Source organism: Coenobita brevimanus, chromosome 35 (genome assembly GCF_032717465.1).
Source record: "Coenobita brevimanus isolate Jiangsu-jjx chromosome 35, ASM3271746v2, whole genome shotgun sequence".
Lineage (NCBI taxonomy): Eukaryota > Metazoa > Arthropoda > Malacostraca > Decapoda > Coenobitidae > Coenobita > Coenobita brevimanus.
In genome coordinates, this window is record NC_136988.1 from 16,373,432 (window position 1) to 16,391,023 (window position 17,592).

Sequence of the window (17,592 nt, forward strand, 5' to 3'; positions counted from 1 at the left end):
TTCCATCTGTTACTCACAACAATACACATTTTGCCTTTTCATTCTCACCTACTTCTGCACATATACCCCATCCATACTCCCATTCTCTCACACTCTCACTTCACCATTTAGTTTCAGTTAATCCACATACATCCACTTTCGCACCCTCAAACATCTGGACAATCTCTATCTCCTTCACCTCATCATTTGCACCCCTTACATTCCACATCGCCATCCGTATCATGTCCTTTGTTCAGTCCTTTTTCATCATCTTTTGGTCAGTCCTGGTCCGAGGCTTCTTGTTCGTCTTTTTAGTTAATTGTTTTCTGGGATGGGGTGCTAACCCTCCTCCAACCCATTTGCTGTCACTTAGGAAACACGTGTCGGTCGGTTATAAGGTTACCACCCAGCGTTGTAAATGATTTCCTGTTTTACACGAAATCATTTGGCTTGCCATTCGATGTCGAGCTACCCAAAAAACAGGGTACCACTACACTAAGTGGCCGAGAACCATCTGAGTGTGCCATGCGCATTACAGAGGTTATTCTCTTCGGCATGGAAGTATACATTCGTTTCTCATATCCTCTGACTAATGCAAGAAAGCCTTGGTTTAATCACGCTCGTTCTAATGCTGTCCACAACAAGAATGCCTACGAAAGGTAGCACAGCCAACGCACCCCTAAACCTCATCTTTTTTATGTTTCTCCCCAGAATCATGCTAAGACTGTTCTTTGTTCTGCGAAAAATAATTTCATCCATACTAAATGCGCTCAACCCTCTACCTCGAATTCGTCCCACTCCTTCTGGCACCTTGCCGAAAACCTATCTAACAACTTTACATCATCATCCTTCCCTCCACTTTTCCACTCTGATGGCTTTGTAGTTATTTCTTCTACTGATAAAGCAGAACTCTTCACTCAGACTTTCTCCTCCAATTCCACCTTAGTTGATTCCGGCGCTGTACTTCCATCTCTTCCCCCCTCTGACATCCTCTTGGCTGACATTCAAATTTCAAGGCATATGACTCTGGTGGGGTCCCTTCGGTTGTCCTCAAGAACTGTGCTTCTTGATGAAAGTTTGCTCTCATTTACCCTGTCCCAAAGAAGGGAACCCATTCTCGGCCCTCTAACTATCGCCCAATTGCTTTAACATCCTTAATATCAAAAGTTTTCGAGTCTATTATCATCATCAATATTATCATCCGGACCTCCTTTCCCACCCTAGGGCAGGGTGAGGAGCAGCAAAGTCCAGACAGCCCCAGATTTGCCCAGTCCAAAGGGCCACGCTCCCACTCATTCGTCATTCAAGCCCCCGAAATCCTGGCTCTATCTGATACCCCAAAAACATTCACCGGATTCTGTAGCTTCATATAAACGTCTCTGATAGAGTCAATCCGGATGCTGTCACATTAAAAAGGGGCGCCAAATCCCTGATCATGCACTTCTCACAATATTCATCCAGGCAGCTCGATCTCTTGTCAGTTTCCTCGCCTCACCGACTTCCAAACCTCCTCACACACTCATCCATCATATCTCTCCACAATTTCCTTGGCCTACCTCGTTTTTCTCCATCCTTCAGATTTGCTCAGATATACTTTTTTCACCACTCTATTGTTATCCATTCTCTCCACATGACCATACCATCTCAGTACAGTCTCTTCAATTCTGGTGTCGACAGACTTCACATCTTTCAAGAAACACATTATTTCCTATCCTATCCACTCTGTGTATTCCACATACATTCCTCAGCAGCCCCATCTCCATTGCTCTCACGCTTGACTTTTCATTTTCATGCCACTCCATTGTCTCATATCCATATGTTTAAGTTGGCACTAACACTTCTTCATGTAAGCCTCGTGCAGCTGCAACACTCAAGCCTCTGTTTCATATCAAGGCCTTCATTGAATCAGCTACTTTCCTTCCTTGTGTCACCCTACTTTCCACTTCTTTTGCACATTATTGTCTCTTTTCCATCACTGTACCCAGGTATCTGAACTCTCTCACCACGTCCAGTCTTTATCCAGTCAGTGGGAGTCATCTTCTCTCTCAGTAACCATCACTTTACTATTTTCTACATTTACTTCCAATGCACAACGCTCACAGACATCAGCAAAACTCTGGACTAGTCTACCAAGTTTTTGTATGATATTTGCAAGTAGTACTGTGTCACGGGGGGATGTGAATTTATCAATAAAAATTACTTTAAAATGTTGCTTGTAAATAGGGGCAAAAATTGACTTGTGTAATCAAGCAGTAAGTTTTACTTTATGCCAGCTTACTTCGCCGATCTTTAAGGATGAGAATTTATAAACTTTCTCAACAGTACACAGCAGAGACTAATTACTCACGAGTGCTGTTTGTAGTACTGTTAGTCTCTCGAGAAAGTGACTCCACCCCTGACAATCAATAAGTAATGTTAGTAATGATAAACAGGTTCTTGCCGGTGCATTAACTCCTGGTTGGCACAACGGATTTAAGCTTAATACAAAAGGACTGGCCTAAGCACCAGTTATGAATAATGCAAGTGTTTATGCAAACTAGGAGCAGCAACTAGAATAAGCTTAATGTGGAGAAATAAAACACGAGTTTAACTATACATTAAGCTCAAAGGAAAATAACTGTAAAATTTATTAATTACAATGGAATAAATTTACGTTACATAATTCTCAAAATGAATTCAAAATAACAAGAATACACTCACTCGCTCATTCAAACGCTAACACTTAAACCTAGGAAAAACGAAAAGAAATACTGGTCAGTAGAGGGGTTAAGCGGAATGACTGAGAGTCAATACATAGAACGGATGCCGCAAACACGCCAAACCTCACCGATTCACCGTCTAGGTGGAAATTTCAGGAACTCGCTGTACAACGGCGGCTATGCTCCACGCTGGGCACAAACGAATCTGCTCCCACAACGATCCAAGCCTGACTAAATTCGAATTATGGAAGGGGGCGAGGGATGGCCGTGCTTGGCTCAACGGTCAACAGAAAGAAAGTGAGCGACATATGCTCACAAAAAATCACTCAGTGAAGGCGCTAATGTCGTGCGCAAGGATGATCACTTACGAAACAGTGAAAAATGTTCTGAAAACCGTCCCAATCGAGTGAACGCTAAGACGGTTGGACTGAGTGATATCCAGTGAGAATTCCACTAGAATTCGCGGTTTTCACACTGAAACAAAAATGTCACGAACTTATAAACACGCTCGCGCCAATTCGTGACATACTGCACCATCAGCATACAACAAATCTGAGATATTCCATTCATCACCATTCATTACGAACGCCATCCCACTCTCCATTACTCGCGTATTTACATCTCTCATCATCCCATCCATAAATATATTGAACAACGATGGGGACATCACACAACCTTGTCCCACGCCCACACCAATCGTGAATCATTCACCTATGGTCCGTCTATTTTATGAAGAGCGTTTGGGCGTTGTCTCTCTTGGGGAGTCCCCGTCCCACAGTGTTGCCATACTTTGTACTGGGCAACTTAATCGGATTAAAGGCGCAAATGACAACTCCCAGCACACAACTCTTTCTCTCACTCTCTTTCTATAAAAAGTCTATACGGTTTTATGAATTATTAAAATTTGAGGAAAAGGCCTCCTGACTGTCTGTCTCACTCTCTAACACTATTTCTTTTATTATGCCTGTGATTTTCTCCTTAAAGTATGATGTTTTATTTGTGGTTTATAATTTCGATTTATTTTCCACACCATCTTTGAGGGTGAGGAAAAGCCTCCTGACTGTCTTGTTGCGCTCCTATTCAATTTCCACCACATTCCCTCCCTCCCTCCCTCCCTCCGTCTTGCCTTTTCTCCCTTATCTCCGGCCTCTCCAACCTCCCTCCCTCGCTGTCTGCCTATCCCCCTTATCTCCATTCCCTTTCCCTCCTCTCTCTCTCTCTCTCTCTGTTACTGTCTGTCAGTCAACATTACGTTTTTCTTATGAATGTGATACTTTCCTTAAAGTATGATGTTTTATTTGTTCTCTATCATTTCGATTTTTTTTTCCACACCACCTTTGAGGTAAAAGTCAAGGCGCTTTTTTTTTTTTATAGAGGTTTTCCCCAGGAGGCCTAATCAACAGCTTTTGAGGGAACAATTATAGGTCCTCTGTTTGCCTTCTCTTTTAAAAAATACTTATTTAAGCTGTAAATAAGTTCTTTTTCTCTACTGTGGAGCACACGAGAGCGAGTAGCAGGAGTTAGAGCACCCATCTCAGGTGGCGGCCAAAGTGGAAATGACCTGGATTAACACGGTCACTCTACCCTTACAAGCGTGGCAGCGTTGGAAAGCAACGTTGCCATGTGTTTGTGGTATTTATAAAAAGTCATTGTTATTATTAGAAAAAAAGAGACATTATATAGCCTTATTAGAAAATTATATATATATATATATATATATATATATATATATATATATATATATATATATATATATATATATGTATACTGTAAATAAACTTTATTTAGAAGTAGTAAATAGCTGACATGAGACAGAAAGGTGTACACGGTTGGCAGCGAGGCGGCCGAGGAAATTCCCAAGAGGGACAACGCCTAAACGCGCTTCATAAAATAGACAGACCATAGATGCCCATTTACACGTGCTTCACCACCATCGTAAAAACTCTTGACGGCACCTAGCAGCTTACCATCTGCACCATACATGCTCAAAACCTCCCACAATCCTTCTCTGTGTACTTTGTCGTATGTTTTTTTCCAGATCCATGAATGCCATAAACACCTTATGGTCCTTCTCACAAGCCTTCTCTGTTATCTGTCTCACTGCAAATATTTGATACACATATCCTCTGCCACTCCTAAACTCACCCTGTTCATCGCACAGTAGGACTTCTGATATATCTCCTACTTTCTCTGTAATGATTCTTCTGTATACCTTCCCTACCACACTCAATAAAATTATGCCACAATAATTCTTGCACTCACTTCGCTCATCTTTATTTTTGTACATGGGTACAGTCACAGCATTTTTCCACTCTGCTGGCACAGTTTCACTCGTCCACGCCTTCATACATATCTCCAACAAGCATTTCATTCCACTCTCCACTACACTTAATCATCTCCGCATACACCTCTTCAACCCCACCTGCATTCCCATTTTTCAGCCGTTTCACAGCGGTCTTCACCTGTGCGAGTGTCACGTCTCCTGGCACTGTATTCCATCTCTGCACACCCCCAAAACCAAACATGTTTACAGTCGCTCTACTCTCTCTATTCCTATTCATCAGGCTTTTGAGTCTAGTTCTAACACAAAAAAATTTAAAGCATCTCTCCTATCACAACCTTCTTTATAATAGTCAGTATAGGTTCCGCCAGGGACGCTCCACTGGTGATCTCGACTACTTTTCGGACTCCTGGCCATCATCTTTTCGGGATTTTGGAGATAGCTCTGCCATTGCACTTGACATCTCAAAGGCTTTCGATCGAGGCTGGCATAAATTCTTAATTTCCAAACTGCCCTCTTATGGCTTCTATCCTTCTATCTGTGCCTTCATCTCTAGCTTCCTTTCTGGTTGTTCTATAGTTGCTGTTGTAGACGGCCACTGTTCTTCTCCTAGAGCTATCAATAGTGGTGTTTCTCAGGGCTCTGTCCTTTCACCATCTCTCTTCTCTTTTTTCATCAATGACCTTCTAAGCTGTGCATCTAACCCTATCCACTCATGTGCTGATGATTCCACTCTTCACCCTACCATTCGCTTCCCACAGCGTCCATCTCAGCAGTTGCTTTAACAAACAAGGGTTGTGACTAGGGCACACCTAATGTCTGACTTGGCTTATATCTCTGATTGGGGTAAAAATAACCTTGTTTTTAATGCATTAAAAACTCAGTTCTACCATCTATCAACCCGACAAAATCTTCCACACGAGCACCCTATAAATTTTAACTATCCAGCTCAGTCCTGCATCATCTTTAAACATACTTGGAGTTTCATTCCCTTGGGATTTATCTTGGAAAGGTCATATTACCTCCCATGTAAAATCTGCTTCCAAGAAGTTGGGTGTGCTAAGCCAGCTCCCTACCTTCGTTGACATTATATGCGGGTTTTATTCGCCCCTGTGTAGATACAACTCTCATGTGTGGGGCGGCTCCCCACACACACCTCTTCTCAGTAGGGTGGAGTCAAAGGCTTCTCGTCTCATTGACTCTCCTTCTCTTACTGGCAACCTTAAACCTCTGTATCTTTGCTGCACTGTTCTGTTGCATCTTTATCTCTTTTCCTTTAATACTCAATGGTCACTGATCTTCTGAACTGTCTACTTGCATCTATCCACCAATATGGCGGGCACATAGCATCCTCTAGCAGCAAACCCTGATCCATTTTCTGTCCAACTTTCTAATGCAAGATTTAATCACTAATTCCAGTCCTTCATGTATGGAACAGGTCAGCTCTGGAACTGTCTCCCTCTGTCTCTCATACTGCTTACGATCTCCAGTCTTTCAAATGCAGTGTGTCCCAGCATCTCGAAATGAATGGATCTTGAATTTAGCTCTCTGTATATTGGCTTTGTTTTTTTCTTGGAGGGAGCAATTTGCAGGCCTCTGGCCTTTGGGCACCCCCGGGGGTTGCGCTCCCCGCCCTCCCAGGGAATTTAGACACTATCGCCTCAAAAGGATGAGGAGGCTGAGCTACTCTTCACCCTATCTATCTATCTATCTATCTATTGCCAGACGCCTTAATACCGTAAGGGGTGGCCACAAACAAATCGCCTCCATGTAGCCCTGTCCCCCGCCGTTTCACTGCCCTGCTCCTAGCTTACACCCCCCTTTCTCATATACCTCTCCACTCCATCCCTCCATCTCATCCTTGGCCTCCTCCTCCCTCTCCCTCCCTCCACCTCACTCACATACACTCTCCTCGTTAGTCTCTCACTCTCCACCCTCTCCACATGGCCAAACCACCTCAGCGCATTTCTCCTAACGCTTCCTGTCACATCAACATCCACACCACAACGATCCTTCACTTTCTCATTTGTCAGTCTGTCTCTCCATGTGACCTAAATGCTCCTCTCAAATAATTCATTTCCACAGCTCCCACTCTTGACTTGTGTCCCTCCATCAAGATCCAAGCTTCACTTCCGTATCACAATACTGTCATGTAACTTTTTCACTTCCATGCTCACTTCCCTGTTTCTTATCACTGCTTTCAAGGAACCAGGAACCTTTCTTCCTTGTTGTACCCTTTCAAGCACTTCACACTCTAAACTTCCATCCTTACTCATCACACTACCCAAGTACCTAAACGCACTCACATTTTCCATTTCCTCCTCATCCAATTCACCTCACCCTACTCTAAGATATTATATAAGAACATAATGTACTCTTCACCCGACAAAAAGCTATTACATACGAACTTAAGAACATAATGTACCGGTACTCTTTACTCTACTCTGAGATGTTACATAGGAACATAAGCACATTCTCTTCACCCTACTCTTGGATATTACATAAGAACATAAGAATGGTTTCTCCCCAGGGAGAGGAGCCGCCATTCGTCCACCCCGGGAGGGGGCCCCCACCCTCCGGCTCATTCAAGGGGGGCGCAGACCCTCGATCCCCCCGGGGGGTCGCAGCCCCCCGGCCTTCACGGGCAGGAGACGCCCCTTAGCCTCGGGCCCAGCCCCACGGCCCCACCTGGGAGCACATTGCCCCCAGGCCCCCCTGGTGAAGTAGACCCCCAGCCCCCCAGCCACCCTTTGGTCCTGCCTCTTGTGAGTCGCCGGGCCCCGGCCCTCCCCGGAGAGGGCCACTCTTGGAACTTGGTCAACAGGATAATCTGGCAGGCGATTAGCATTCAGCTCCAGAATGCTTTTCTTTAAGTACATTATTGGCCGGGAAAATATGAGTTCTTTCCAAGGTTCTAAAATATTTTGTACTGTATTAGAGGCAGAGTTGGGGGTATTTAAAGGGTCCGCACCGGGTTCTGGGACAGTCAGACACTGAGGCGAGTTAGTGAGTGACTGAGAGTGAGTTAGGACAGAGGCAGCATGAGAGAGAGAAAAGACAATGCTTTGCTTGTGTAGTACCTCAGATTTGCCTGGAAGGAACAAAATCCTGAAGTGTTAAGTGGCCTTTGATTAACATTTGGGCTTGTCAACGCGTTGTGTTCAACATACGCACGAACCCTATGGTGCAACTACATCTAAGTATGTATGCATGTACTGTATGTATTTATCAGCCTGCGAGTTAGAGACAAGATTCCAGGGGTTTGATTGGCATGTGTAAGTGTATGGTCTGTATCCTAAAATATGTATATTGGTTCCTCCTGTAAACCCAAACATCAGTATAAATCTGAACTTGACCCTTGGCTTTCCTTTGAGCCATCAGAAAAAAAAAAAAAAGATGACACTGGGGCAAGGCGAGGCAGTGGTAGTACGCTTGGCTCAAGACTGAAGAGTCCGAGTTCATCCTGCACCAGATGAGGTAGCACTCTCCTATCAAATGGCTGGTTGTAGCAGCCGTGGCTCAATGGGTTAGAGCGTTCTGACCGAAGGGTTGGAGGTTCGAATCCACTCAAGGGTCATTGGTAGACATCAGGAAGGGCACCCGGTCATAATGTGCTACATGTTCCAAAACCAGAGTCCTCTACCAAGGGGCAATGCCTTAGCTCTAATCGAAAGAAGGGGAGACGACGTAACACTCATCCACTCACTCAGTGTAGAGTGATGCCGTATGAGCTCTACACTGAGCGACAAGCCAAATGGTTTCCTGTACCCAGGAAACCATTTACTAAGCTGAGTGGTAACCATATAACCGGGGTTTCTGGTAGGGTCGTGTCCCCCAGATTCACCTATCCAAAATCACTTAATCATGGCAGTGGTTTCAGAGAGCCTCAGAGGGCTCAATACCTGCCCGGGGTCCCAACCAAATGGGTAGACTCGCGTGGCCATGTGAAATGTGAGAGGTGTGAATGAGGAGAGCATGAGGGTGGAAATGGTGAATGTGTTCAAGACTGCAAGATATGCTGTGATGGCATTGTGTGAAACGAAGATGAAAGGGTGCGAAGTAAAGGAGTGGGAGAGCGTGAAATGTGTAAGATCGGGAATGAATGGGGCAAGGAGTTGCTTTGTTGATGAATAAGGTGTGGCAGAGTGCAATAAGAGACTACAAATGAGTCAGCTCGAGGTGTATGTATGTCAAGTTCAAGTTTGAGAAGGTGAAAGTTCAAGTTTGAGAAGGTGAAAGTTCAAGTTTGAGAAGGTGAAAGTGGCAGTCACTGTAGCGTATGCACAGTGTGAGGACAGGAGTGAGAGAGAGAAAGACAGGTTTTGTGATGAGCTGGGTGAAGTAGTGGGAGAAATGCCCAGGAGCTATAAAGTGATCGTGATGGGGGATATGAACAGAAGAGTAGGCACTGGTCCTGAGGATGACATAATGGGTTGTTATGGAGTACCAGGAAGAAATAATAATGGGAATCGACTAAAGGATATGTGTCAGGAGAGGAGGTTGTGCATTTGTAACTCATATTTCAAACACAACGATGCACATAAATATACATGGTATAGAGGAAACAGGGATCGTGGTGAAAGAAGCCTGACTGATTACGTGCTCGGAGAGAGGTCGATGATGGGAATGGTTGCTGAAAAGAGGGCTGTGAGAGGACGATGTGGAGGTCTGTCGGATCATATGATCGTGGCATGCAAGATCAAGCTGAGAGGAGTGAGGTGGATCAAGAGAGAGAGAGGAGCAGCCAGGGAGAAAGACTGAGGATCAAAGAAATGGAAGATGATTACAGGACAAAAGTAGAGGACAAGTTAGAATCAGTGAACTGGAATGAATTGGATCTGGACAGCCTGTGGAATGCATATAGGGATTGCTTAGTTAGGAATGCTTAAGTGGTGTGTAGTGTGGCAAGAGTTTCAACAAAAAAGAAGGGTACAGCATGGTGGGATGAGGAAGTTAAGAGAGCAGTGGAGGAAAAGAGGAAGAAGTGGATAAAGTGGTTACAGGATAGGGGTTCAGCTGAAATAAGAACTGAGTATATCGAGAGCAAGAAGCACGTAAAGAGATTAGTGAAGAGGAAAAAGAAGGAGGTAAATGAGGATCTGGGAAGAAAAATGAATGCGAACTACTCTGAAAATAGGAAATTATTCTGGAAAGAGGTGCGGAAATGTAGATATGAAAGCGGAAAGAAATGTGATGCTGTCAGGGATGCAGGTGGTAGGTTACTAACCCATGGAGATGAAGTAAGGACCAGATGGAAAGAATATTTTGGAAACCTGATGAATGGGAATAAAGAGAGCACAGTGGCTGTAAACATGATTGGTTCTGGGGGTGTGCAGAGAAGGAATACAGTGCTAGGAGACGTGACACTCACGGAGGTGAAGAGCGCTGTGAAACGGCTAAAAAATGGGAAAGCAGCTGGGGTTGAGGTGTTTGCAGAGATGCTTAAGTGCAGTGGAAAGAGTGGAATGAAATGCTTGTTGGAGATATGTAAGAAGACATGGATGAGTGAAACTGTGCATGCAGAGTGGAAAAAGGCTGTGATTGTGCCCCTGTACAAAAATAAATGTGAGCGAAGTGAGTGCAAGAGTTATCGTGGCATATGTTTATTGAGTGTGGTAGGGAAGGTATGGGGAAGAATTATTATAGAGAGAGTAAGAGAGATATCAGAAGTCCTAGTGACTGATGAACAGGGTGGCTTTAGGAGTGGCAGAGGATGTGTGGATTAAGTATTTGCAGTGAGACAGATAGTAGAGAAGGCATGTGAGAAGGACCGTAAGGTGATAATGGCATTCATGGATCTGGAAAAAGCATACGACAAAGTAGACAGAGAGGGATTGTGGAAAGCTTCGCGCATGTATGGTGTAGATGGTAAGCTGGTAGGTGATGTCAAGAATTTTTATGATGGTAGCGAAGCATGTGTAAGGGTTAATTGGCATCTAAGTGAATGGTTCACGATCGGTGTGGGCGTGCGACAAGGTTGTGTGATGTCCCCATGGTTGTTCAATATGTATATGGATGGGTTGATGAGAGAAGTAAAAACCCAAGTAATGGAGAGAGGGATGGCGTTGGTAATGAACGGTGATAGATGGAATATATCAAATTTGTTGTATGATGATGATACAGTACTGCTTGCAAGTACCGAACAAGAACTTGGTAGGCTAGTGCAGAGTTTACTGATGTCTGTGAGCGTCGTGTCTTGAAAGTAATTATAGAGAAGAGTAAAGTGTTCGTTATTGAGAGAGAAAGAGACTCCCAGTGTGATGTTACTGAATGGAGAGAGACTGGAATTGGTGAGAGAGTTCAAATACTTGGGTACAATGATAGAAAAGAGAGGAAAATGTGCAAACGAAGTTGAAAGTAGAGTGACACAAGGAAGTAAAGTAGCTGATGCAATGAATGCCTTGATAAGAAACTGAGGCTGGAGTGTTACAGCTGCACGAGTGTTAGTGCCAATTTTAACATGTGGTTGTGAGACTATGGTGTGACATGAAAATGAAAAATCAAGAGTAAGAGCAGTGGAGATGGGACTGCTGAGGAATGTATGTGGTGTACAGAGAGTGGATAGGATACGAAATAATGTGATTCGTGAAAGGTGTGGAGTGAGGAAGTCGGTGGACACCAGAATCGAAGAGAGTGTCATGAGATTGTATGGTCATGTAGAAAGAATGGATAACAATTGAGTGGTGAAAAAGGTATACCTGAGTGAATTTGAAGGAGGGAGGAGGCGAGGTAGGCCAAGGAGAAGGTGGAGAGATATGGTGGATCAGTGTTTGAGGAAGAGAGGTTTGGAAGTCGGTGAGGCTAGGGAACTGACAAGAGATAGAGCTGGCTGGATGAATGTTGTGAGGAGAAGTGCATGATCAGGTACTTTCGCACCCCTTGTGAGCATGGCAGCATCCGGATATTGACTCAATCGGATACGTTTATGTGAAGCTGCAGAATGTGATGAATGTTTTTGGCATATTCGGTAGAGCCAGGATTCCAGGGGCTTGAATGATGAGTGAATGAAAGTGTGGCATATATGGATTGGACAAGTTTGTGCTGTCTGGACATTGCTACTCCTTGTCCTGCCTTTGGGTGGGAAAATAGGTCCGGATGATGATTATATATATATATATATATATATATATATATATATATATATATTCATCATTCATTCATTGCCAGACGCCATGTATCCCAAACGGGGTGGCCAAGGGCATAGAGTTAATTGTTTTACAGGAAGGGGCACTAATCCTCCACCAACCCCACTTGACACGTAGGGAGAACGTTATGCCAACAGCATCTGGTGTTCCCAGGCGGTCACCCATCCAAGTACTAACCAGACCCAACGTTGCTTAACTTCGCTGATCGGACGGAAAAATTTCTAGAGAAGGGAAAGAAGTTGTATGCGGCTTTCATGGAATTGGAGAAAGCATATGACAGGGTGGATAAACAAGGGTTGTGGAAAGTATTAAGAATATATGGAGCAGATGGGAAGTTGTTGAATGCTGTAAAGAGTATGTATGATGGTGCTAAGGCTACATTGCGTGTCGATGGTGAACTGAGTGAATTTTTCTCTTTGAAGGTTGGGTTGAAACAGGGATGTGTCATGTCTCCATGGTTGTTCAATCTGTACATGGATGGGGTAATAAAAGAGGTACAAGGTAGGGTAGTGGATGTTGGAGTGGCCCTGGTGAGAGAGGGTAGTGTCTGGAAACTCCCTGTACTGTTGTTTGCAGATGATACTGTGTTGTTGAGTAAAGACGAAGGAGAGCTGCAAGGCTTGGTGGATGAGTTTGGGAGAGTGTGTAAGAAACGGAATCTAATGGTGAATGTAGGGAAGAGTAAAGTGATGGTCTTTGAGAGAGGTGAAATAAGTGAATGTTCAGCGAGGTTGGATGGTGAGGAATTGGAAAATGTGAGTACGTTTAAGTATTTGGGTAGTGTGATGAGTAAGGATGGAGGTTTGGAGGGTGAAGTGCTTGAAAGGGTACAGCAGGGAAGAAAGGTTGCTGATTCCTTGAAAACAGTGATAAAAAACAGGGAAGTGAGCATGGAAGTGAAAAAGTTACTACATGACAGTATTGTGATACCAACTCTAACATATGGAAGTGAAGCTTGGACGTTGCTGGAGGGACACAAGTGAAGAGTGTGAGCAGTGGAAATGAGTTATTTAAGAGGAGCCTGTGGAGTCACATGGAGAGACAGGTTGACAAATGAGGATATAAAGTAGCGTTGTGGTGTGGATGCGGATGTGGATGTGATAGGAAGCGTTAGGAGGAATAAACTGAGGTGGTTTGGCCATGTGGAGAGGATGGAGGGTGAAAGACTGACGAAGAGAGTGTATGTGAGTGAGGTGGAGGAGGGAAGAGGGAGGGGGAGGCCGAGGATGAGATGGAGGGATACGGTGGAGAGGTATATGAGAGACGGGGGTGAGTTGGGAGCTGGGCAGTGAAATGGCGGGAGACAGGGCGACGTGGAGGCGATTTGTTTGTGGCCACCCCGATCGGGATTGAGGCGTCTGGTAGAGAGGTGGCGTGCGGTCCTAACCGACCCAGGTTCCAATCCCGGCTGGGGCAGGGAACAGTTTAAGGATTTGAATTTCATTAAATCAGGCTTTACTGATCTACCAGAAGACCCGCCGACATGTCGTAAAAATACCCCCGCTAATACCAATACACCAGTCCTGTATGAGACAGCCCTAGCATGTATTCAATATGGACGGTGGGTGTTAGCGCCGAAGTGGTGACATGTAGAGGTGTATGGTATGTAGGAGGACTGCTGGGCCTTGATAGCAGGCTGTGAAGCCTATGCCCAGAGTCGGACACATAAATATATATATAGACGCCTCAATCCCGTTTGGGGTGGCCACAAACAAATCGCCTCCAAGTCGCCCTGTGTCCCGCCATTTCACTGCCCTGCTCCCAACTCACACCCCCCTCTCTCATATACTTCTCCACCCCATCCCTCCATCTCATCCTCGGCCTCCCCCTCCCTCTTCCCCCCTCCACCTCACTCATATACACTCTCTTCGTCAGTCTTTCACCCTCCATCCTCTCCATATGGCCAAACCACCTCAGTGTGTTCTTCATAACGCTTCCTATCACATCCACATCCACACCACAACGCTCCTTTATATTCTCATTCGTCAGCCTGTCTGTCCACGTGACTCCACAGGCTCCTCTTAAATAACTCATTTCCACTGCTCTCACTCTTGACTTGTGTCCTTGCAACAATGTCCAAGCTTCACTTCCGTACGTTAGAGTTGGTATCACAATACCGTCATGTGGTAACTTTTTCACTTCCATGCTCACTTCCCTGTTTCTTATCACTGCTTTCAAAGAACCAGCAACCTTTCTTCCCTGCTGTACCCTTTCAAGCACTTCACCCTCCAAACCTCCATCCTTACTCATCACACTACCCAAATACTTAAACTTACTCACATTTTCCAATTCCTCACCATCTAACCTCGCTGTACATTCACAAACTTCACCTCTCTCAAAGACCATCACTTTACTTCTTCCCTACATTCACCTTTAGGTTCCGTTTCTTACACACTCTCTCAAACTCATCCACCAAGCCTTGCAGCTCCCCTTCGTCTTCACTCAACAACACAGTATCATCTGCAAACAACAGTACAGGGAGTTTCCAAACACTATCCTCTCTCACCAGGGCCACTCCAACATCCACTACCCTACTTTGTACCTCTTGTATTACCCCATCCATGTACAGATTGAACAACCATGGAGACATGACACATCCCTGTTTCAAACCAACTTTCAAAGAGAAAAATTCACTTAGTTCACCATCCACACGCACTGAAGCCTTCGCACCATCGTACATACTCTTCACAGCATTCAACAACTTCCCATCTACTCCATATATTCTTAACACTTCCCACAATCCTTGTCTATCTACCCTGTCATATGCTTTCTCCAAATCCATGAAAGCCGCATACAACTTCTTTCTCTTCTCTAGAAACTTTTCCACTAAAGATCTAAGAATGAATATCTGATCTACACAACCTCTTCCCTTCCTAAAGCCTCCATATATATATATAGATATATATATATATATATATATATATATATATATATATATATATACCTCGAGATTAGGTCTATGAATGTGCGTGCATGTAATACGATTGAGGCTAAAAGGGAGGAGATTGGGAGAATGTGTGTGAGAAGAAAGTTGTATGTGTTAGCTTTGAGTGAAACGAAAGGGAAAGGTGAGTCTATATTTGGAAGTGTGAATGGAAGATTGTCAGGTGTTGATAGAGGAAGGTCTTGAGAAGGTGTGGCCTTTTAGTGAGTCCGGAAGTACAGCAGTGTGTGATTAAATGGAAGGAGGTGTCATCGAAACTGATGTGGGTGAAAGCGAAATTTTAATGTGAGTTGTGGGTGTTTGTGAGTGCATATGGGCCTTGTAGTGAAAGGAATGATGATGAGAGGGAGTTTTTCTGGAATGATGTTGATGAGTGTTCGCAGAGTTCTGGAGCGAGTGTGAATGTGGTAATGATGGGAGATCTGAATGCTAGAGTGGGGAATGTAGCAGTTGAAGATGTAGTTGGTATGCATGGTGTGCCTGGAAGAAATGAAAATGGGGAACGAATGATAGGGATGCGCGTTGAGCAAGAGATGGTGATTGGAAATACCATTTTTGAGAAGAAAGATATATAGAAGTACGCATGAGTGAGACAGGAGGGTAGAAGGGTTGCTGATAGAGCATTGATGGACTCTGTGCTTGTGTCTAGGAATGTAATAGGAAGATTGTTTTGATGTGAGAGTTCTGAGAGGGGAGAGTGGATGCATGTCTGACCACTACCTAGCGGAGGGAAAGTTAAGAGTAGGTAATAGATGGGTGAGAGCTAGGAGAGTTAGGTGTGGCAGGGAGGTTTTGAAAGCGAGTGAGCTGGATAAAAGAGAGAAAATAATAGAGTGTCAGCAGAAATTGAAAGATGATTGAAAGATGAGTGGAACCTAGTGAAAGATCAGGTAATTGGCAGTGTGGAGGAGGAACGGCAATTGTTTAAAAGTGCTTTGGTGGGGCATACGGAAGAGGTGTGTGGTGTGAGACGAGTGGGTGGTGGTGTAAGAAAAGGAAGTGAATAGTGGTGCGAGGAAGTAAGTATGGTTGAGGCTGAGAAGAGACCTGCATATGAAGTGTGGCTGCAGAGGAAGGATAAGGTGTCAAATGAGAGGTATAAGGAAAAGAGGAATAGGGCGAGAAGGGCTGTGCATGATGCTGAAGTGGCAGCAGATGAGAGGTGGGATAGGCGGTTGACTGAGAATATTCAACAAGATAGGAAAATGTTTTGGAAGGAGGTGAAAAGGGTGCAAAAGGGAGTATCTGTGAAGGAAGTGAGAGTAACGGCAGAGGATGGAAGAATGTTAATTGCGATGTATGCAGTAAGGAAGAGATACGCAGAGTGTTTTGAAAGATTGTTAAATGTAGAGGAGGAAAGGGAGGCTGACAGTGTGGCGGATGGAACGGTGCAAGGAATAGATGCGTTGGGAGTGCTGAATGATTCTTTGATCACGAAGGAGGAAGTGGAGAAGGCCGTAAAGGAGATGAAAACAGGGAAAGCTGCAGGTATGGATGGGTGTGCTGTGGAATACCTGAAGGGTGGTGGAGTGACTATTGATGACTGTTGAATGTGTGCTTTGTGAAAAGTATGGTGCCAATTGACTGGGCAAGTGCTTGTGTGGTTCCGTTGTATAAAAGCAAGGAGGATAAGTATGAATGTACTAGCTTTAGGGGTATAAGTCCGTTGAGTGTTGTAGGTAAGGTGTATGGTAAGGTGTTAAAAGAGCTAGAGTAGGTACAGAGGGAGTGATTGGTGATGAGCAGTGTGGCTTTAGGAGAGGGAGCGGATGCATCAGGTGTTTGCTGTGAGACAAGTTTGTGAAAAGTATTTGGCGAAAGGCAAGGATGTGTCTTGGGCGTTCGTTGATTTAGAGAATGCTTATGATAGAATTAATAGGGAGGCTTTGTGGAGTGTTTTAAGACTGTATGGACTTGATGGTAGGTTACTAAAAAGGGGTGATAAGTTTTTATGTAAACAGTAGAGCTTGTGTAAGACTGGGAAATACTGTGAGTGATTGGTTTCCTGTGAGAGTGAAGCTGTGGTAGGGATGTGTGATGTCGCCTTGGTTGTTTAATGTTTATATGTATGGTGTTGTAAGGGAGGTAAATGCAAGAGTTTTAGGTGGAGGTCTGAGTCTGGTGAATGTTGATGGTGGAGAGTGGAATTTGAAGCAGCTGCTGTTTGCAGTTGATACTGCACTGGTGGCTTATTCAGAGGAGAGATTGAAACAGTTGGTAGAGGAGTTTGGAAGGGTGTGTGAAAGGAGGAAATTGAAATTAAATGAAAATATGAGTAAAGTGAAGAAGTGTACAAGGTCGGTACATGGTAGGAGGATGAATGTAGTTTTGAATGGTGAGTTGCTTGACGAGGTAGAGTGTATTAAGTATTTAGGGTCACATGTTGCTGTGGATGGAAGAATAGATGCAGAAGTGAAGTTTAGAATGAATGAAGTAGGAAAGGCGCTGGGAGGAATGAAAAAAATGTTTAGATTTCATTCGCTTAGAATGGATGTAAAGAGAATGCTGTATGAGGGTGTTGTTGTACCGACTGTGTTATATGGG

The 17,592-nt window shown here is 44.3% G+C and overlaps 1 protein-coding gene across 1 annotated transcript in view; it reads left to right on the plus strand.

Annotated features, from left to right (window-relative positions):
* LOC145396193 (all-trans-retinol 13,14-reductase-like) overlaps positions 1–17,592 on the plus strand; it is a 177,466-nt gene that overhangs the window by 11,841 nt on the left and 148,033 nt on the right. Inside the window, exon 2 of the mRNA XM_080269632.1 lies at positions 16,932–16,943. Within this exon, the coding sequence (XP_080125758.1) occupies positions 16,932–16,943 (12 nt within the window). The remainder of the gene's footprint in view (positions 1–16,931; positions 16,944–17,592) is intronic.